This window comes from Schistocerca gregaria, chromosome 10 (genome assembly GCF_023897955.1).
Source record: "Schistocerca gregaria isolate iqSchGreg1 chromosome 10, iqSchGreg1.2, whole genome shotgun sequence".
Lineage (NCBI taxonomy): Eukaryota > Metazoa > Arthropoda > Insecta > Orthoptera > Acrididae > Schistocerca > Schistocerca gregaria.
This window is the reverse complement of record NC_064929.1, coordinates 157,630,856-157,654,199: the sequence shown is the minus strand read 5'-3', so window position 1 is coordinate 157,654,199 and position 23,344 is coordinate 157,630,856. Positions and strand designations below refer to the sequence as shown.

The 23,344-nt window shown below is 36.9% G+C and overlaps 1 protein-coding gene across 9 annotated transcripts in view; it reads left to right on the top strand.

The window, feature by feature from the left end:
* The window catches only part of LOC126293658 (NK-tumor recognition protein-like), a 95,103-nt gene extending 72,022 nt beyond the window's left edge, over positions 1-23,081 (top strand). For 7 of the 9 annotated variants that reach the window (XM_049986943.1, XM_049986948.1, XM_049986949.1 and 4 more), the window contains 2 exons: positions 6,588-6,640; positions 14,945-23,081. In XM_049986943.1, the coding sequence (XP_049842900.1) occupies positions 6,588-6,640; positions 14,945-20,300 (5,409 nt within the window). In that variant the 3' untranslated portion in view covers positions 20,301-23,081. The remainder of the gene's footprint in view (positions 1-6,587; positions 6,641-14,944) is intronic. The other 2 variants (XM_049986951.1, XM_049986950.1) reach the window with 2 other exon arrangements.
* Positions 23,082-23,344: the final 263 nt, after the last annotated feature.

Sequence of the window (23,344 nt, the reverse complement as noted above, 5' to 3'; positions counted from 1 at the left end):
TCGCTTCTGTGCAGTCGCTGTGGTTATCCAATATGTAATCTTCTTGTTTAGTGTGTTTTCCCTTGACAATGCTATTTTTCTTACATTTGTCTGTTCCAAAAGCCATATTTATATCATTGCTGAATACTTCTGTTATCTTTAGTAATTGGTTGAGTTGTTGATTTGTTGCTGCCAGTAGTTTTAGATCATCCATGTATAGCAAATGTGTGATTTTGTGTGGGTGTTTTCCAGTAATATTGTATCCATAATTTGTATTATTTAGCATGTTGGATAGTGGCTTCAGAGCAAGGCAGAACCAGAAAGGACTTAATGAGTCTCCTTGGTATATTCCACGCTTAATCTGTATTGGCTGTGATGTGATATTATTTGAATTTGTTTGGATATTAAGTGTGGTTTTCCAATTTTTCATTACTATGTTTAGGAACTGTATCAATTTAGGATCTACTTTGTATATTTCCAATATTTTTAGTAACCATGAGTGGGGTACACTATCAAAAGCTTTTCGGTAATCAATGTATGCGTAGTGTAGCGACCTTTGTTTAGTTTTAGCTTGATATGTTACCTCTGCATCTATTATCAGTTGCTCTTTATATCCTCGTGCTCCTTTGCAACAGCCTTTTTGTTCTTCATTTATAATTTTGTTCTGTGTTGTATGTGTCATTACTTTCTGTGTAATGACTGAAGTTAATATTTTGTATATTGTGTGGTAGGCATGTTATGGGGCAGTATTTAGCTGGGTTTGCTGTGTCTGCTTGATCTTTAGGTTTCATATAAGTTATTTCATGTGTAAGTGTATCAGGGAATGTGTATGGGTCTGCATTGTAACTGTTAAATAATTTAGTTAGATGTGAATGTGTTGAGGTGAACTGCTTTAGCCAGAAATTTGCTATTTTAACTTTTTCAGGGGCTTTCCAATTGTGAGTAGAATTAATTGCTTTGGTGACTTTATGTTGCAAAATTATCACTTCAGGCATTTGTGGTATCATCTTGTATGTGTCTGTTTCTGCTTCTATCCACCGTGCATGCCTGTTATGTTGTACCGGGTTTGACCATATGTTGCTCCAGAAGTGTTCCATGTCTGTTATGTTTGGTGGATTGTCTATTTTAATGTGTGTGTTATCTACTGTCTGGTAAAATTTCTTTTGGTTTGTGTTGAATGTTTGGTTTTGTTTCCTTCTATTTTCACTTTTTTTGTATCTTCTAAGTCGTTTGGCTAATGCTTGTAATTTCTGCTTCTTTTCATCTAATTGCTCTATCGCTTCTTGTTGTGAGATTTTACCTAACCTTTTTCGTTTTTGTCTGATATTTCTTTTCTTATAAATTGTGTTAGCTGTCCAATGTCTTTTCTCAGTTTTTCTATTCTGATCTGTAGCCTGTGTTGCCATGCTGGTTTTGTGGGTTTCTTCTGTGTGTTGGTTGGTTCTGATCTCTGCCTAGTGTGTATATTTAGTGTAGTGAGTGCTCCTATATAAACCAGTAGTTGTAACTCTTCCATAGTTGTGTTTTCATTTATTTTGTTGTGTATGATTGTGTTGACAGTTTTTATTGTTGTTTCGACTTGTGGGTTATTTGGCGGTCTATGCAAGAATGGTCTAATGTCTGTATTTGTGTCTTTGTATTCTATATATGTCAGCTGGAATTTTTCTTCTATATCTAACATGTGTGTCACTTCGTGTTCTATTTGTACTTGTTCTGGTGGCAGTCTCAAGGCTTCGTTTTCCTCTGATTGTTTAATTGATGTGTGTTGTTCTTTGTTTGTTTGCTCTGGGATGTTTGAGTCCATTACAGTATTTTCTTCTTCTTCTGACTGCACATTATTTTGTTCCAGTATTTGTTGTACTTGTTGTTTGATGTTTTCTAATTCTGACTGGGGTATACTGTTATTTTTGATTAATACACGGATCTGATCAGCTAGTCGTTGCTCTGTCAAAAATTTTAATTCTGGCTATCTGGTAATAAATGTTGTGTATACTTGTGATCTGTATCCAGTTGTGTTGGTTCCTAGGTTTGTTGCTTGGTAATAACAGAACATGAGGTGTCGACTAGCTTCATCTGACCATCTCATCCTCTGTCTTTGTTTTCCTTCTAGGGTGGTTGCAGGAAGCATATCCTACAAAACATCTCTATTTGGATTTAAATCATTTTCCAGTTGGCTAGCAGTGTCATTACCATTGTGGGCGAGCATAGGGTTCAAGCGTCGTCCTCGACCATGATGGCGCTTGTCCGAGGTTTCTTTAGTTCTCTCCTGAACCAACTAATCACACTAAAAAGGGGGGGTTAGCCCTATTAGTGGTTTGTTCTTTTCGTCGCCTTTTACGACTGGCAGAACATACCGGAGGCCTATTCTTTTCCCGGGCCTCCATGGAGATTATTATTATTATTATTATTATTATTATTATTATTATTATTATTATTAACTGAACCAGTTTGTATATGTGTTTTGTGTTCATACGTAATCGAAACAATGGAAACTCCAGGTAGGAATATCAACAGCGTATGAAAAGACAGACAGCTACTTACCGTATATAAGACACATTATTGCAGACAGGCACAATTAAAAGACACTTACATAAAGCTTTCGGCCACAGCGTTCATCAGTAAGAGAGACACCCACACCATTTACACACTCAAGCAAGCACACCCCACACACACACGACCTCCAACTCCGGCATCTCATGTCAGAATGCAACTATTGTGTGGGATGCAAGAAGCAATCTGGAGGCAGTGGGGAAGGAGAGGGCACAGTAGTGTGGGAGTAGGGAGAGTGACGAACACAGTCTGGTGGTGTGTGCAGGGACTAGAGTGCCAACAGGTGCAGCGTCAGGACATTGTGGAATTGGGGGGGGGGGGGGGGGGGGCGCTTCTGTATTTTCATGGAGATCTGGGAATTCTAGTTTGCAGTTTGGGTTTGGTTCTTCACAGTTCAACAATTTTTCAAAGTACTTACTTAGTATTTCACAATTCTGGCTGTTGCTTAGGCCCACTGTACCATTTTCATCAGTGAAGCAAATACTTGGAGCTCGTTAGCCCTTTAGATGACTTTTAAACATCTGATAGAAATTCCGAGAGCTATTTTTTACAAAGTTGTTTTGTACGTTAAGAATTTGTGATTTCTCAAAAGATCTTTTAGCACTCTTAATTATTTTTGCTGTTTCTTTCCTTTGCATTCTAAATGCACATGGGTGTTCAGGCTTCCCATAACATTTCCATTTCTTTCACTGCTTTGTTCTTTCTATTACTGCTTCTTCACAGATTTCACTCCACCAGACTTTCTTCTTCATTTTTGTTGTTCCCAAAACAATTTTCGCTACTCTGTTGATTTCTTTCGATATTTCTTCCCATTTCCCTCATTTAGTTCCTTTAATTTCTTCCTGAAAATTTTTTATTACCTCCGTGGTGATGTTGAGACTGTCTGAATTATATTTAATTAATTTTTGCTTTTTCTTTTGATTTTTATTGGGGAGAAGTTTCGGTTTAATCTTAGTCAGGTAATGATCAGAATCAAATTCCCTGTTTCGTGCCACTTTTACATTAATGATTTCTTTAAAACTGTATTTAGAAATAGCTACATGATCTAACTGGAACTCCCCTAGCGTTAGATTCGGAGAGATCCACATTTTTGCCTTTTTTGGTAATTTTTTGAAGAAGGTTGACATTACCTTCAACTGAAATGTACTACAAAGACTTGTGTCATTGTTGTTTGTTCTTTTATGAGCTGGATAATCTCCTACTATTTTTTTAAATGATTCCTCCCCCCCCCCTATTTGTGCATTAAAATCCCCCATAACATCATTTGATTTTGGAATTTTTGGTATTTCTTCTTCTAGAAGTTGCCAGAATGCTTCTACTTTACTGGGATTTTTCTTATTGTCATCATTGTTTGGAGCATCACAATTATCAAAGGTGTACTGTTCATTTTTGCATTTAACTGTGAGAAGAGTGAGTCTTTCTGAACTGGATTTGAATTCTGTAATGTTATCTGCTAAATTTTTATGAACATAGAAAGTGGAACCAAGTGTTGGCATGTCTTTCATGATTTTTATTGCTGGTTTGTCCTTAAAAATTCTATAGTTTTTGGTTTTTGTAACATTTTCAGCCAAAAATCTTGTTTCTTGAACTGCTAAAATTTGTATTTCATACTTATCTAAGAGAATTCCAAGTTCTTTTTGTTTACCAATTTTTAGTAATGAATTTATGTTCAAGGTGCCTGCAAAGAATTTCCTTTTCAACTTGAGTTCGGAAGGATACCAAGGATGATCCGACTCAACCTTAAAGCAGATGTTGAGACTCCCCAGAACCCTAGGTCCTGATGCATTGCATAAAGCAATGGTGGATTCCTCTTTCGAGTTACCCTCTGATGTAGTGCTTTCTTCTAGCAGACTTTCTATTCTGCAACTGAAATTGTACATTGTACATGGTAGGAAATAAACTCCGAGGTAAGATCGGATTGTTAGTCCTAAATCGTTATTTTTTATGGTTTTCTCGATTAGGTTCTTCCGCTCTCTCTGCCGTTGGGAGTTAGGATTCCTCTTCTGCCTTTGAGACCATTGACTGGGCTTCAACTGAAACCCTAGGCAGGGGCTCTCCCAGGGTGCTACCATCCGGAGCCAGATGGACCCAGGTTTTTTTTACGAGGTGTTACCCTGCCCCTCCTCCTTCCTCATCGCTTGTGAGATGAGGCCCCTAGCTTATTATTATTATTATTTTATTATTATTATTATTATTATTATTATTTCTTTCCTTTCTCAGATGTTATGTCTGGTTAAAAATGGAAAGTGACGCGGACCTTGATCAAGCGTGACTCACTTTTAACTGTACGGTATATGTTACATTGCATTTAGGAACTTTCGGGTAATTGAACATGTATCAGTAATTACAGATTTCTGTAGTTGTATATACATGTTTCAATGTAGCTGTAGTGCATTGATGTACTGGTGGATATTGTGTGGTATGACTCCTGTAGTTGATAGTATAATTGGTATAATGTCAGCTTTATCCTGATGTCACATATCCTTGACTTCCTCAGCCAGTTGGATGTATTTTTCAATTTTTTCTCCTGTTTTCTTCTGTATATTTGTTGTATTGGGTATGGATATTTCGATTAGTTGTGTTAATTTCTTCTTTTTATTGGTGAGTATGATGTCAGGTTTGTTATGTGGAGTTGTTTTATCTGTTGTAATGGTTCTGTTCCAGTATAATTTGTATCCATCATTCTCCAGTACATTTTGTGGTGCATACGTGTATGTGGGAATGCGTTGTTTTATTAGCTTATGTTGTATGGCAAGTTGTTGATGTATTATTTTTGCTACATTGTCATGTCTTCTGGTGTATTCTGTATTTGCTAGTATTGTACATTCACTTATGATGTGATCTACTGTTTCTATTTGTTGTTTGCAAAGTCTGCATTTATCTGTTATGGTATTGTGATCTTTAATAATGTGCTTGCTGTAATATCTGGTGTTTATTGTTTGATCCTGTATTGCAATCATGAACCCTTCTGTCGCACTGTATATATTGCCTTTTCTTAGCCATGTGTTGGATGTGTCTTGAACAATGTGTGGCTGTGTTAGATGATACGGGTGCTTAACATGTAGTGTTTTCTTTTTCCAATTTACTTTCTTCGTATCTGTTGATGTTATGTGATCTAAAGGGCTGTAGAAGTGGTTATGAAATTGCAATGATGTAGACGATGTATTTATTATTATTATTATTATTATTATTATTATTATTATTATTATTATTATTAGTGGCAGTGGTCATAAATAAAAAGGACTGACAGCCGAAATCTTTCAGTTTCCGCCAGTTCAGAAGCAAGAAGTCCAGTAATCAAGTGATTTACAAACTAAGTATAGTATAGACATTTTAATTTGGTTGATTATAAAAGGGGGGTGAAGGTGTGGGTGGAGCAAGTGTCACCAGGGAGTGGAGTTTCGTACAAACTGTCTATCCTCAATCACAATGTAGATGTTATATCCAGAGAACAGCTTCATCATTCTGTAAGAGGTCATTAGAAATACACAGCACTAGTTGTCTAATCCAGTCATTACTTCCTAGTTTAATAAAATACCTACAGAACTAAGTGTCATTTATTTCTTGACATTTTAAAAATAGAAGTGCTCAAAGAAAATTATTTTCATTCTAATGGCGCAAATGATGTTGATGTGGGGAGGGGGTGGGAGGGTTTACTAGTTAATACATTATTGTACTCGGGGGTGATTTGTCTCCAAAAAGGTGGGAACCGCTGACCTAGGAGAAGGAATGGTGATATGTAAGGCATCTGTGTAAATTAATTTGGACATGTGGTTTTTGCCTAAGCTGAAACTTTGCTATTATGCTATACAGTGCAACATACTCATCTTTTTTAACGCTCTCCACCTGTCTGTGTAAACTGAAAAAAAATTAACAATCATCTACATTCTTAATTTTTTTCTGTTATTCTTGTTTTGACATTTTAGTTCTCTGTGTTTTAACATTCAAAATTTGGATCATAATTTTGCAAATATGGAGGCACCCTTTTGTATGATCTGCTTTGTCATTGCTTGGTAAGTTAAAGGTAACTGAATTTTAATTGACTTCTGTATTTTCAGAGTCGCAGGAAGCATCATCACAAGGACCATTTGCCATTGAACGCTGCAAGAACGTAAGTGACTTCTTACCTTAATTTGTGTTCTTTATCTCTCTACTTTGTGTGTGTGTGTGTATTGACTAGAGATTTAAAAAAAACAGTTGCAAAAATGAAACTGTGCAATGCGGTTACATTTTGCATTCAAAATAGACAATAATATAGTTTATAATACTTCCATATGCTGGTCATGTGTTTGCTTGTATCGCCTAGCTAGACTGGGTACACTGCATCCAAAACTGTGTGAAATTTTGTATGTATGTACAAAGGACCTAATAAATGTTTGACATGCAAAAAGAACTGGAGGTATTTGTGTATGTATTGACAAAAACACAGTTGCCAAATAGAAACACATATAAAGATGAATGAACGCTAGGTTTTGAAATCTGGGTCTCCTTCTTGCAGAATATAAGGAAGAGACTGTTAGGGTATAAGAATGTAGGAAAAAACCCACGTGGTTCCTGGGTGTGGAAAACTTGCAGGAGAGGTGTACAAGAATACGGCAAATCATCGAGTAAAACTGAAGTGATATCAGGTGTTCCCCACCGCTGCTGTTCCTGATCTGTATAAATGACCTGGATGACAATCTGAGCAGTTCTCTTAGGTTGTTCGCAGATGATGCTGTAATTTACCGTCTAGTAAGGTCATCCGAAGACCAGTATCAGTTGCAAAGCGATTAAGAAAACATTGCTGTGTGGTGTGCCAGGTGGCAGTTGACACTAAATAATGAAAAGTGTGAGGTGATCCACATGAGTTCCAAAAGAAATCCATTGGAATTCGATTACTCGATAAATAGTGCAATTCTCAAAGCTGTCAATTCAACTAAGTACCTGGGTGTTAAAATTACGAACAACTTCAGTTGGAAAGACCACATAGATAATATTGTGGGGAAGGTGAGCCAAAGGTTGCGTTTCATTGGCAGGACACTTAGAAGAAGCAACAAGTCCACTAAAGAGACAGCTTACACTACACTCGTTCGTCCTCTGTTAGAATATTGCTGCGCAGTGTGGGATCCTTACCAGGTGGGATTGACGGAGGACATCGAAAGGGTGCAAAAAAGGGCAGCTCGTTTTGTATTATAACCTAATAGGGGAGAGAGTGTGGCAGACATGATACGCGAGTCGGGATGGAAGTCATTAAAGCAAAGACGTTTTTTGTCGCGGCGAGATGTATTTACGAAATTTGTCACCAACTTTCTCTTCCGAATGCGAAAATATTTTGTTGAGCCCAACCTACATAGGTAGGAATGATCATCAAAATAAAATAAGAGAAATCAGAGCTCAAACAGAAAGGTTTAGGTGTTTGTTTTTCCCGCGCGCTATTTGGGAGTGAAATGGTGGAGAGATAGTATGATTGTGGTTTGATGAACCCTCTGCCAAGCACTTAAATGTGATTTGCAGAGTAGTCATGCAGATGTAGATGGTACTCGACAAGGTTTGAAAACTTTAACTTAGAAGTGAAAGATAAGATACAGTCCAAGTCTGAGTAAGGTTGAAGTAAATCATAGAGTAGTGAAACATCAGTGTTGTCTTCATTCTCCTGTTAGCCTGTTATCATCACTTCTCATATTCACATCTACATCTGTATTCAGCAAGCCATCTTATAGTTTGTAGTGGAGGATGCTTTTGATACCACTATTAATACCCATTTAAATGTTCCATTTACAAATGGCACATGGTAAGAATAATTCCCTCTGAAACTCAGCTTGAACTCTAAGTCTCCGATTTTATCGTCGTGGTCATTTTTGCTGCTGTCCAATTTCAGTCGTCGCCTTGTTGTGTAATATGTTAAGATATGTCTCCACTCTTGCAACAGGAATGCCCTTAATGCCATACAAATTTAATTTTCCTTCTATAATTTTTTGATCTCCGCAATTAAAGGCCTTGGCAACAGGGTAAAGTTTGTTGTTTAGTTTTGCCTGAGCTAAGTTTGTGTGATTCTATATTTCTTTCTAAATAGAAGAGCCTGTACAGAAGCCAAAATGGGCTGCTGTTAAGAGATTGTTGTCATAAAGGCGGTTCGATATTGTGTTGTAAGTTACGCTCCCAAATGTTTTTTGAGAACACAGGAAGGATGGAGATGGTTCTATAATTAAAGGTCACTTGCTTACTTCCACAACATACATTTTGACTATCAGCTGATTACCAAGTACATACAAGATTTTAGAATTTTTTCTGGAATACATCATAGCCCAAAGGGTTACTGCTTTTTAGTGACCTGTTGGTTTTTGTCACCACTCCCACTGCTGAACATAATCTCAGTCAGCATCAATCTGATTCCAAACCTATGAAGTCCTTCCCGCTCACCTTAATCATCTATATACTTACCAATAACTATTTTATCTTTGACGGGCAGACATACAGACAGATCAGGGGCACAGCCATGGGAACAAGAATGGCTCCTTCCTATGCTAACCTCTTCATGCTTCGCTTGGCGGGAACTTTCCTGAAATCCATACGCCTGCAATCTTTGCTTTAGTTTAGTTACATCGATGTCATCTTTGCCATGTGGACTCACAGTGATTCTGACCTATAAAAATTCTTGAAATCTCTAAAGACATTCTCTCAGTTAAATTTCACTTGGTTCTTTCAGAATCGAATGCCACTTTCCTTGATGTAGGCATCATCATCATTGAAAGTCAGGTACACACTTCTGTTCACATGAAACGTATTAACAAACAACAGTACTTATATTTTGACAGTTGCCATGCTTCCCATGTCAAATGTTCCCTCCCATACAGCCTTGGCATTTGAGGCAAACATATTTATTCGTACAAGGGCTCTTTACAGCACTACACCACCATTCTTACCGCAGCCTTCACTGGACATAGCCCACCAAGCCTAGTTCAAAAGCAGATTTCCCAGGTAGTCACACCTAATCCTGGTACTGCTGATCCCTCCAAAAAACAACTTAGGAGTACATCTCTTGTCACTCAGTACAGTCCTGTTCTTGAATCTATTAATCAGTCACTTCGACAAGGCTATGACTTCCTAAAATCATGCCCTCAAATGAGGTTCATTCTGTCTGTCTTTTTGTCCTAGAATAGCTTTTGTTGTCGTCCGCAATGTCCTTGTCAGACACTGTTCTCCTCACGCACCCAATTCCCTGCCCTATGGCTCCTATCTTTGTGACCCTCCCTGCTGTAAGACTTGCAATATGCACTCTCCTACCACCACCTATACCAGCCCTGTTAACATGAATTGACACATGTTGTGTACCAGCTGTTATGTAAACACTGTTCGGTGTTTTACATCAACATGACCACCACCAAGTTATTAGTAATGATGAATGGGCATAGGCAGAGGATGTCTACTGGCAGCACACAATATCCTGTTGCAGAGAATGTTCTACAACATAACAATCAAGACCTCACTGCTTGTTTCACCACACCTGCCATCTGAATTCTTCCCACAGATGCCAGGTTCTCAGAACACCGCAGGTAAGAAGCGTTACAACATGTCCTAGGTTCTCGCCACCAGCCTGTCCTTAATTTATGTTAATTTCTTTACTCTCAGCATTTCTTCATAGTAACTACTCCTTTTTTCACTCCCTTTTAGTTTTCTACATATTTTGTTTTCTGACCTGTCCACTCCCCACCCCTACCCTATCACATACAGTGCACTTAGCTTTCCGGCTCTGGTTAACTCACAGATGATGTTTTGGCAGTAATCTGTGTCTTGGGTATTATCCTGTCTTCAACCTTTAAGATCTCAGGTTTTCAAATCTAATCTGGAGCTGTCCCCAACAAGTAATCTTCCCTTCTCATCCTGTTTACTAAGTCTCCCTTGACTTGGGGTTCTGGGCGACTTTACCGAACTCTCCCCATTTCCTAAACCTCACTAGTCATTTTCTTCAACCCTCTTACTTCCCCTTGAACCCTCCTGCCAGAACAAGGACCCATTGGCTCCAAAAGATTGCATTTTGAATACTTCTATATGTGTGTTTTCCTACTACTGCTTGGTGAGTAGATTTTTTTGTCTGTCCAATTACATTATATTTTCAAAAATTGATAATTTTGTTTTGATGACACTATGATGAATTTTGTAACACTGCTGACAGTGCCGCTTCATGTCTTGATTAGGCCTGCTGCTGTGCATTATGTAGAACGATCTTCCACCATTTCTGCACCACAGTTGTGGTACGACTACTATATATCTACCAAAAATATTATGCAATTAGTTTTGTGTGTGTTTGCTAACATAGTTGGGCAAAATGGAATGTAATCATTTCAATTCAGGATAAAAGCAGGCAACCAATTGCACAAATTTTATTGTGCTGACCGTGCTTTTGATACTAACTAAGGGTAGGAGGGCCGTGTTCATCAGAAGAGTTATATTTACATATAAAATTTTTTTAATCAGTGTAAGAAAATAACAGCCATCTCAAAAGCCTTAAGTAGTATTAAGAAGTATTAAACAGAACAGGTATTACTTACATGCTTCCACAGTGTATGGAGAGATAATGAAACCATTTGTGCTGAAATACTCAAGTCAAATAAGTAAAAGTTATCTTGTGAAGTCAACATTAAAATCGCAAGCATAGCAAGGCAGTAGGACTGATATCCGACTGAAAGGTTTGTCAGCTGATTACTCAGCTATGCAAAAACAGTGCATTGTGCACCAACTATGGAGTGCAAACAACATAGAGCAGCACAAGATAAGAAAACAGTTAACTTCCAGTCTGTCCTATGTAATAAACAGGACAAGCTTCTCATATTATTTTACAAACTCATGAATTATACAGAAGAGTATTCGATGATTTCAAATTTTTGTAAGCTGTTATTAGTGGAAAAAAACAACTTTTGTATCCATATAATATCCATTTGTATGTATCAGCATATGACGAACTCTGTTGGAAATGGTCCCTAAGTAAGGTAATGAGTAAAATTTTTTGCTTTCTTACTGTCATTATTAGTAGTATTGCCTAAAGTTATGATGCTGTTAGTTTTTGCTTCCGCGTTCCAGCTTTTTATAATGTGTGTTTATGTCATGGGTTGTGTATCATTCAAAAATACATTTGCATGAACCAAGTCAATCAGTCTTTGTGCTTTTCCCACCATCATGACAACACTTGCCCACCTCAGTCTCTGTATCAAATAACAACCTGCCAGGTGTTCCCTTGGACTGAGGGCAGTCAGTCACGGGTGCCCGCCTCCTGTGTGTGCAGAACATTGCGACACACAAACCGCAGCGGGTGCCTGCGAGCGCTAGCTGCTCCCTGTCCCTGTTTGATAGAACCTTTAATTGCTTAGATCTTACTCTAGCTATAATTAATGAAAATATCTTTTTCGACACTTTTCAAAAAGAAAATAGTACAGACCAAATTTTACCCTCCATTTCAACACGTCCCCAATCTCCTAAAAAAAAAAGTATTTCTTCCCTCAGCTGTTCATCAGGTTTTTTCAATATCTTTACCTCCAGAGCAACTAGAAGTTGAAATGAATTTAATAAAAACTAAAACAGTTGATAATAGTTATCAACATTCCATAGTAAATAATATTTTCTAGCCAAAAAATAACAGCATGATAACTTTTGATAACTTTAGGCAATACTGCCAATAATGACAATGTAAAAGCAAAAAAATTTGCACAGCACCGTAACAAGGGACCATTTCCTACAGAATTTGTCATCTGCTAGAAAAAAAGATACGGATGCAAAGTCACTTTTCCCACTAGTAACAGTTTACAGAAAAACTTAATTCACAATTTGAAATCACTGATTAATTGCATAATTTGTGTAATTCAGAGGTCTATAAAATAACCTGTGACACTTGTTCAGTTTATTACAGGCCAGAAGAGCTATCAGCTATAAAGGTAGTATTATGAAAAGGATAGATTTCCGCTCACCATATAGCAGAGATGTTGAGTTGCAGATAGGCACAGTAAAAAGACTGTCAAATAAGTAAACTTTTGTCCAAAAAGAGATAAAGAGCACTTATTAGGAATAGAGAGTACTAATGTTTGTAATTCATCCTTTGCTGATAATTTGCTTATTACAGGCCACAAATGAAAGGAAGTTGATGAATTTATTATTGCCCATAAAGATATTCTTCAAGAACTGGAAATTTTTAAGCTTATGTCTGTCAATTGGCCTCATTCTTAATGCTACTCCCAGCTTTTTGACATATTGTCTTTCTTTGGCCGAAGATCTTTATGCACAGTTCTCAATCATTATTTTTCTCCTCTTTTAATTGTTTTTATTGTATTCCATGTCTATTATTCCTAGTCTGTTAATACTGTTCATTTTGAGCACTTCAGTGCTATCTACGCTAGACTATGAACTGCCTGTTTTATTTTTGCAGCATGTCCTGTATATTTCATTTATTATTTATTTCTATACTCCTGTTCTTAAGCTTGGTTTCTTGTTATAACTATTCTTGTTTATAATATAACTGTTTCATTAATTTGTACTGCTACGCACTATTTGTGCCCCATAGGTGGCACATACTGCACTATTTTTATGTAACGGTGTGATCAGATGACAAAACTTTCAGCATGTTGTCAGTCATAGTGGCTTGCTATGCTTGTGATTTTAATGTTGACTTTAGCACTTTAGCTCAAATGGTTTTTTCATCTCCAAATACGATGTGAACGTATGTAAGTAATACCTGTTATGTTGTTTATACTTCTTATGGTACTTGTGGTTTTTGAGACAGCTGTTATTTTTCTATGTTGTTTAAATTAATTTATAGCAATTATTACTCATTCTCATGAAGATAAGTCAATATAGAAACCAAGGCCAATGCAATAAAATTTCTGCAGCTGGTTTGCTAATTTCATCCTTCATTAAAGCTTACAGTTGCTGAACATCAACCAAGTTCAAGATAAAAATTTCAGATATCATTGATACGACTATTCTGTTTGTTTAGTTGTTCGTACAACTATCACAGTTTATTGTCATACAGTGATTGGTTTTGACTATATTCTGCTGTCTTCTTCAGATCTACAAACAAGGGTAAAAAAGTTAACAAGACCAACAAATTAACAACCACATTGTACAATAAAAAGATCAAAAGTAGCATACCAAGAGCTTCATACAACCTGAGGTGCATATGTTCTGATACAACTTACGATAACAAAAAGAGACTATGTACATAGATGGGAAAGAACCCTGCATTACAAATTATGCCTTCTAACAATAAAACCAGAAACTCATTCATTTTGTTGTTTCTTTTTACATAACATATAAAAAGAGAAAACTAATAGAAATCAACCATAGCTTCCTATACAGTGAATCAAAGGACAGTTTGATGAAATATGTCATAAGTCATTGCTAGCAATGAGGATTGTGGGTAATAGGTTAATGTGACTTGTAAATTTTTTTCTAGAAGAGACAAACAGTAAGAAATCAAGATTTCAGCACAACCTATTTTTCAAAACTGGTATAATCTATGGGATTGCATATAATAAACATAGACTTTATTAAACGAATTGCTGTAAAAACAGTAGTGTTCATCCACCAGAAGTTACTGCTTTCCACTGGGTGAATATATATTTATATTAAATTAGTGACATGTTTTCTTATTGTCTGCTTATTCTAAATAGACATTTTAGTGTTATGTTAAGCTGTTTCCTGCAAAAATCTCACTACCAGTGATTGATGATATGGTTTGTTAATCCTTTCTTTGATTTAATTTTATCATAAGCAATTGCTCATATATGTTTGTAGTTCACAGTTTATATTATTTTACATAACTGTACTGTAAGCAAACACTCACTGAATGAATAATGATATTTTGGTTCAGTTGCTAGAGGCTAAAGTTTGTCGTTTACATTTCATTCCTAACAATCAGCATTATCTTTTTTATACAGTACCAATGAGAGGGATACCTTCAATAATTTTTATCTAGCTAATTATAGTTCATTTGTTAGGCTTGCTTATTCCTGGTTTAAAAAAGCAGTGTTAAATTTGAAGGTTGGTTTGAGCAGCTAAGTGCTTAGTTAGGCATTGTTTGGGTAGATGGTATGCGTACACCTTCCTTTTACCTGTGCTCAGACTTATCCAGAGAGTTAGAGGTAGGCCTACAGCACCATGCAGAATTTTTTAGACTAACAAATGTGGTCCAAGGCAAAAGAAGTGATAGGAGACAGATATAAATCCATGGACAGACAGGGGATCAAACTACAGACATCTGGATCTGTACTCTGATGCTTTACGTTTGATCCTGTTTATAGATTTGATTATGATGGCAGCTTTCTGTTGAAACTGGTCACTGCATAATTACAAATTTTATTTGTTATCCAACTGAATATAAGAAACCATAACAAAATAATTCATTTGTATTATTTTATGACTGAAAGCAGTATATTTTGTTATTTTCCAGGTACAGTATGGAGTCTGAATTTTATTCTAGAAGCAACAGATGGTTAAATGAAATACCAGGGACTACAAATACAAATGGTGAAGAATCAGAAAATGCTGATCACTTGTATAGTTTGAAGGGAGTAGAAAACAAGAATATAAAGCATAAATACAAAGACACTAAGGTTATTATAGCAAGCACTATGGCATCACATGAAACAGTGACAGGAAACAGAGAAGAACTGGGAAGTAGTAACAATGAAAAAAATATTCTGCACTCACAGAAAGACAATTTGCACCTGAAAGGGAAAAAATATAAGCACAAAGAGACTGAGGTTAATATTGGAGACAGTGTGGCACCACTTGAAGTACCTGTGACTTCAAATAAAGACAAACCAGTAAGTAGTAATGAAGAAAACAAATATCTTTGTGCAAAGAAAGACAGTTCACATCCAAGACAGAACAAGAATAAACACAAAGAGGGTAAGGTTAATACTGGAGACAGTGAGATGGCGTATGAAATAACAGTGACTGCAAATGAAGAAGAATCAGGAAGTAGTAATGAAGTAAGTAAGAATCTGTGCACAAAGGAAGATAGTTCACATCTGAAACAGAAAAAGCATGAACACAAAGACACTGAGGTTAGTACTGGAGACAATGTGGTAGCATATGAAATACCAGTGACTGCATATGGAGAAGAATCAGGAAGTAGTAATGAAGAAAGCAAGAATCGGTGTAGAAAGAAAAGCAGTTCACATACAAAACGGAAAAAGCGTAAACACAAAGAGACTGAGGTTAACACTGAAGACAATGTGGTGTCATATGAAATAGCTGTGACCGCAAATAGAGACGAACCAGAAAGTAGTAAAGAAGAAAACAAGAATTTGTGTGCAAAGGAGGACAGTTCACACCCGAAACGAAAAAAGCATAAACACAAAGAGGCTAGGGTTAATAATGGGGACAGTATGGTATCATGTGAAATACCAGTGACTTCTAGTGGAGAAGGCCCAGAAAGAAATAATAAAGAAAATGAGAAAAAGAAAGGCAAGTCACATTCGAAATGCAAAAAGCATAAACACAGAGAAACTGTGGTTAATACTGGGGACAGTATGGCAGCACGTGAAATACCAGTGACTGCAGATGGAGCAGAACCAGGAAATAGTAAAGAAGCAAACAAGAATCTGTGCATAAAGAAATACAGTTCACATTCGAAGCAGAAAAAGTATAAACAAAAAGAGACTGAGGTTAATAATGGAGACAATGTGGTGTCATATGAAATACCAGTGACTGCAAATGGTGAAGAACTGGGAAGCAGTAATGAAGAAAGTAAGAATCGGTGCACAAACAAAGGCAGTTCACATATGAAACGGAAAAAGCATAAACACAAAGAAATTGAGGTTAATACTGAAGACAGCGTGGTCTCGTATGAAACACCAGTGACCACAAATAGAGAAGAACCAAAAAGTAGTAAAGAAGGAAACAAGAATTTGTGTGCAGAGGAGGACAGTTCACCCCCGAAACGAAAAAAGCATAAACACAAAGAGGCTAAGGATAATAATGGGGACAGTATGGTATCATATGAAATACCAGTGACTTCTAGTGGAGAAGATCCAGAAAGAAATAATAAAGAAAATGAGAAAAAGAAAGGCAAGTCACATTCGAAATGCAAAAAGCATAAACACAGAGAAACTGAGGTTAATACTGCGGACAGTATGGCAGCACGTGAAATACCAGTGACTGCAGATGGAGCAGAACCAGGAAGTAGTAAAGAAGCAAACAAGAATCTGTGCATAAAGAAATACAGTTCACATTCGAAACAGAAAAAGTATAAACAAAAAGAGACTGAGGTTAATAATGGAGACAATGTGGTGTCATATGAAATACCAGTGACTGCAAATGGCGAAGAACTGGGAAGTAGTAATGAAGAAAGTAAGAATCGGTGCACAAACAAAGGCAGTTCACATATGAAACGGAAAAAGCATAAACACAAAGAAATTGAGGTTAACACTGAAGACAGCGTGGTCTCGTATGAAACACCAGTGACCGCAAATAGAGAAGAACCAGAAAGTAGTAAAGAAGGAAACAAGAATTTGTGTGCAGAGGAGGACAGTTCACCCCCGAAACGAAAAAAGCATAAACACAAAGAGGCTAAGGATAATAATGGGGACAGTATGGTATCATGTGAAATACCAGTGACTTCTAGTGGAGAAGATCCAGAAAGAAATAGTAAAGAAAATGAGAAAAAGAAAGGCAAGTCACATTCAAAATGCAAAAAGCATAAACACAGAGAAACTGAGGTTAATACTGGGGACAGTATGGCAGCACGTGAAATACCAGTGACTGCAGATGGAGAAGAACCAGAAAGTAGTAAAGAAGGAAACAAGAATTTGTGTGCAAAGAAAGACGGTTCACACCTGAAACGAAAAAAGCATAAACACAAAGAGGATAAGAGTAATACTGGAGAGAGTATAGCTTCATATGAAATGCCAGTGACTTCTAATGGAGAAGATCCAGAAAGTAATAATAAAGAAAATGAGAGAAAGAAAGACAAGTCACATTCAAAATGGAAAAAGCATAAGCGCAGAGAGACTGAGGTTAATACTGGACACCGTGTGGTGTCCTGTGAAATGCCAGTGACTTCTAGTGGAGAAGACCCAGAAGGTAATAATAAAGAAAATGAGAAAAAGAAAGGCAAGTCACATTTGAAACGGAAAAGGCGTAAACACAAAGAGACTGAGGTTAATACTGGAGACAGTGTGGTGTCCTGTGAAATGCCAGTGACTTCTAGTGGAGAAGACCCAGAAGGTAATAATAAAGAAAATGAGAAAAAGAAAGGCAAGTCACATTTGAAATGGAAAAGGCATAAACACCCCAAAGAGACTGAGGTTAATATTGGAGACAGAATGGCAGCACATGAAATACCAGTGACTGCAAATGGAGAAGAACCAGAGAGTAGTAATGATGAAAACAAAAATCTGTGCACAAAGAAAGACAGCTCACATCTGAAACAAGAAAAGAAGAAATACAAAGAGACTAAGGTTAATACTGGAAACAGTATCTTGTCATATGAAATACCAGTAACCTGTAATGGAGAACAAACAGACAATAATAATGAAGAAAGTAAGAATCTGCGCGCAAAGAGAGGCAATTTATATCCAAAACAGAAGAAGCAAAAACACGGAGAGACTGGTGCTAGTATTGGAGACAGTATGGAATCACATAAAATGCCAGTGATTGTAGATGGAGAAGAACCAGAGAGTAGTAATGATGAAAACAAGAATCTGTGCACAAAGAAAGACAGTTCACACGAGAAACTGAAAAAGAAGAAACACAAAGATACTGAAGTTATTACTGGACACAGCATAATCTCTTATAAGATACTAGCAGCTGCGGATGGAGAAGCACCAGAAAGCAGTAATGAAGAAAATAAAAATCTGTGCACAAAGAAATATAGTTCAAAACTGAAACAGAAAAAGAATAAACACAAAAAGAATAAGGTTAACACTGGAAACAATATGGTCTTGTATGAAATACCAGTAAGTGCAAATGGAGAAGAAGAGAAAGGATGTAATGAAGAAAACAAGAATCTGCGCGTAGAGAAACACAGTTCACATGCAAAACTAAAAAAGCATAAACCCAAAGAGACTGAGGTTAATATTGGAGGCAGTATGGCATCACATAAAATACCAGTGACTGCAAGTGGAGAAGAACCAGAAAGTGGTAATGAAGAAAACAAGAATATGCACACTAAGAAACACAGTTCACAATTGAAACAGAAAAAGAATAAATGCAAAGAAGGTAAGATTAATAATGGAAACAGCATGGTCTTGTATGAAATACCAATGAGTGCAAGCAGAGAAGAATCAGAAAGTATCCATGAAGAAAGAAAGAATATGTGCTCAAAGCAAGATAGTTCACATTCAGAATGGAAAAAGCATAAGCAAACAGAGGCTGAGGTTGATGCTGGAGACAGTATAGTGTCGTACGAAGTACCAGTGACTTCTAATGGAGAAAAAATAGAAAATGGTAATGAAGAAAGTAAGAATGAGTGCACAAAGACAGATAGTTCATATCTGAAATGGAAAAAGCATAAACACAAAGAGACTGATGTTAATATTGGAGACAGTATTGCATCACATACTATGGCATCACGTGAAATTCCAGTGAATGCAGATGGGAGGGAGTCAGAGAGTAGTAATGAAAAAAACAAAAGTCTGTGTACAAAGAAAGACAGTTCACACCTGAAAAGTAAAAAGAATAAACACAAAGACACTGAGGTTAATACTGTCGACAGTATGGCATCACATGTAATATCAGTAACTTCCATTGGAAAAGAACTAGAAAGTACTAATATAGAAAGCAAGAATCTGTGCACAACAAAAGACATCTCACATCCGAAACAGAAAAAGCATAAACACACAGAAACTGATGTTAATGTAGGAGACAGAATAGCATTGCATGAAATACCAGTGACTTCATGCGGAGGAGAACCAGAAAGTAGTAATGAAGAAAACAAGAATCTTTGCCCACAGAAAGACAGTTCTCACCCAAAACAGAAAAAGAGTAAGCAGAAAGAGACTGAGGTTAATGTTGGAGACAGTATGATGTCGTCTGAAATACCAGTGACTGCAAATGGGGAAGAACCAGAAAGTAGTAATGAAGTAAACAAGAATCAGTGCACACAGAAAGACAGTTTTCAATGGCAACATAAAGAGCACAATGACAAAGAGGGTAAGATTGATACTGGAGATAGTGTGACATCATATGAATTGCCAGTGACCTCCAATGGAGTAGAACAAGAAAGTAACAATGAAGAGAGTAAGATTATCTATTTGGCACGATCATTGCAGAAATCTTCATTCATTACACAATCAGAGCAAGAGTTTGCTTGTCCCAAATGCTTGAAGCATTTTAATAACCGCAGCAACTTTGTAAGACATCTGCTTGTTCATAGGAAAGAGAAAGACTACTCCTGTGCTGTATGTGAAAAAAGTTTCACATTGAAGCAGAGTTTACAATTACACATGCTTTGTCACATGAAGGAGAAGCAACACATATGTGCTGTGTGTTCAAGGCCTTTCACTGATGCAAATAATTTGAGGAGGCATAGGCTGATACATAGTAAGATAAAAGAATTTGTTTGTGATATTTGTTCAAAAGCATTTTCCCGTAAGCAACAGCTTGGAGCTCATATATTGAGACATAAGGATGCACAATCATTTTCATGCCCACATTGTTCAAAAACCTTTAATTACGAATACCGTTTGAGAATACACTTGCGTGCATGTAAAAAGTTAAATCCATTTATATGTCCTATTTGCTCGAAACAATTTCCTCGCGTATACAATTTTAATAGGCATATGGGTACTCATGATTGATTGTACAAAGTCTGGTTTATGGGGAACACAATTTTTTTAACAAAAATTATTACAAAATGTACAGTTCCATTTACAAATGCGTAGTGTGAAGCCTAATATATTCAAAAGATTAGATAATAAGTGTTTTATAATGGAACTTTAGATTATGTTTTATTTTATATCAGTGACAATAATCAGTTTTTGAAACTATATTATAAGTGATGTATAAAAATCAACTCGCTAAGCAGTAGCTGGAGGAAACACATATCACATATGAAAGTTAAGGAAATGTGCAAGCTGTCAGAGACAGTGGCTCCTTTTTCTGACAGAGTGGTTGAAGAGGAAGGAAGAGGGATGAAGAAATGACTGGGGAGGTTTAGCAAAAGGGGAAGTTACCAAAAAATCACCCATAACCCTAGGTCAAGGGAGACTTAGCAGATGGTATGAGAAGGAATACAATGTGCCATCCAGCAAATCTCCCCTGATCCATGGTTCTGGTTGATTATTCCATAACTCTTCCCATTTCCTAAACCTCACCAGTCCTCTTCCTTCATCCCTCTTTCTTCGCCTAATGCCAGAAAATGGAGGCACTGGCTCTGAAATCTTGCACATTTCATTAACTTTTATGTGTATTCCCTCACTGCCATTTGGTGAGTAGATTTTTTTTTTATTTATACAGTTACACTACCTTTTATTTTGTTGTTGTTGTTGTTGTGGTCTTCAGTCCAGAGATTGGTTTGATGCAGCTCCCCATGCTACCCTACCTTGTGCAAGCTTCTTCATCTGGATGTACCTACTGCAACCTCCATCCTTCTGAATCTGTTTAGTGTGTTCATCTCTTGGTCTCCCTCTATGGTTTTTACCCTCCACACTGCCCTCCAGTACTAAATTGATGATCCCTTGATGCCTCAGAACATGTCCTACCAACCGATCCCTTCTTCTAGTCAAGTTGTCCTACAAATTCCTCTTCTCCCCAATTCTATTCAGTACCTCCTCCTTAGTTATGTGATCTATCCATCTAATCTTCAGCATTCTTCTGTAGCACCACATTTTGAAAGCCACTGTTTATTGTCCATGTTTCACTTCCATACAAATACTTGCAGAAAAGACTTCCTGATGTTTAAATCTGTACTCGATGCTAACAAATTTCTGTTCCTCAGAAACACTTTCCTTGCCATTGTCAGTCTACATTTTATACCCTCTTTACTTTGACCATCATCAGTTATTTTGCTCCCCTAATAGCAAAACTCATCTACCACTTTAAGTGTCTCATTTCCTAATCTAATTCTGTCAGCATCACCTGATTTAATTCGACTACTTTCCATTATCCTTGTTTTGCTTTTGTTGATGTTCATCTTATACCCTACTGTCGATTCCGCTCAACTGCTCTTCCAGGTCCTTTGGTGCCTCTGATAGAATTACAATGTCATTGGCAGACCTCAAAGATTTTATTTCTTCTCCATGGATTTTAATCCCTACCCCAAATTTTTTCTTTTGTTTCCTTTACTGCTTGCACAATATACAGATTGAATTACACTGGGGATAGGCTACAATCCTGTCTCACTCCCTTTCCGACCACTGCTTCTCTATCATGCCCCTCAACTCTTACAACTGCCATCTGGTTTCTGTAAAAATTGTGAATAGCCTTTCGTTCCCTGTATTTTACCCCCGCCACCTTCAGAATTTGAAAGAGAGTGTTCCAGTCAACATTGTCAAAAGCCTTCTCTAAGTCTACAAATGCTAGAAATGTAGGTTTCTCTTTCCTAAATCTATCTTCTAAATTAAGTCATTGGGTCAGTACTGCCTCACTTGTTCCAACATTTCTATGGAATCCAGACTGATCTTCCCTGAGGTCGGCTTCTACCTGTTTTTTCATTCGTCCGTAAAGAATTTGTGTTAGTATTTTGCAGCTGTGACGTATTAAACTAATAGTTCGGTAATTTTCAAACAATTTTGTTATTGAGTTAATAATGCTGAGCTACATCTCTCTAAGTCCAAGTGTGATCCATTTTGTGTTTATTTTTCTGTTAACTTGAGAAGACTTGATATATAAAGGTTAGAATTTTCATTAATTTAAGTTCAAATTATTGAAATATCCTTTCACTTATCTTGAAGTCCGACCCCGGTAGCTGAGTGGTCAGCGCGACAGAATGTCAATTCTATGGGCCTAGATTTGATTCCCGGCTGGATTGAAGATTTTCTCCGCTTAGGGACTGGGTGTTGTGTTCTCTTAATCATCATAATTTCATCCATATCGACGCGCAAGTTTCCAAAGTGGCATCAGATCAATAGACTTGCACCCGGTGAATGGTCTACCCTACGGGAGGCCCTAGTCACACAACATTTGCATTTTACTTTGCTTGAATACTTGTTCTAGTAGCTGGCACAGTTACATCTGATAGAATTATGTTTCGGGTTGCAGAATCACTTCCACAGTTTTGTATACATCTGTGCACTTCAGTAGATTTAAAAATGGACACAGACAGTCTCAATCACTAAAACATTTATTGTGAAGATAGGTGGGGTGGGTGTTTTAACTCTGCAAACATCGGCTCTTACGGTTACAAGACTCGTTCCATTGACCATCACCAACTACGATCATAGTATGAGGGTCTGATGATGGTAAAAAACTGACCAAAACCAGTTACTATCAAAACAGATATTTTTGTGGTCAAGATTGTGTTCATTTTTAAAGCACTTTTTACCAGACCATTGTTCTCAAAGAGAAATGTTCTCAAAAATTACTTCAGTAAATGAAATATCACAGACTGCTTGTTTGCAAATAATCTTTTCTGCTAATCATCCAAGTGATAAAAGGTCCAGAATACACTACTCTACGAACATGTGCCACATAATACGACGACTCCTGCCAGTACTTTTTACCAAAGGTAGTGCGATACAAAGCTATTTCACTAATTTCATTAGTAACATTTTAACAGAAAAGAATTTCACTTACAGCACAATTCTGATGTACCATTCTCAAAGATTTCAATGATGATGATGATAACAATAACAATAATAAGTATAAATTTAACCAGTTACATATATAAATACAAACTATGCAT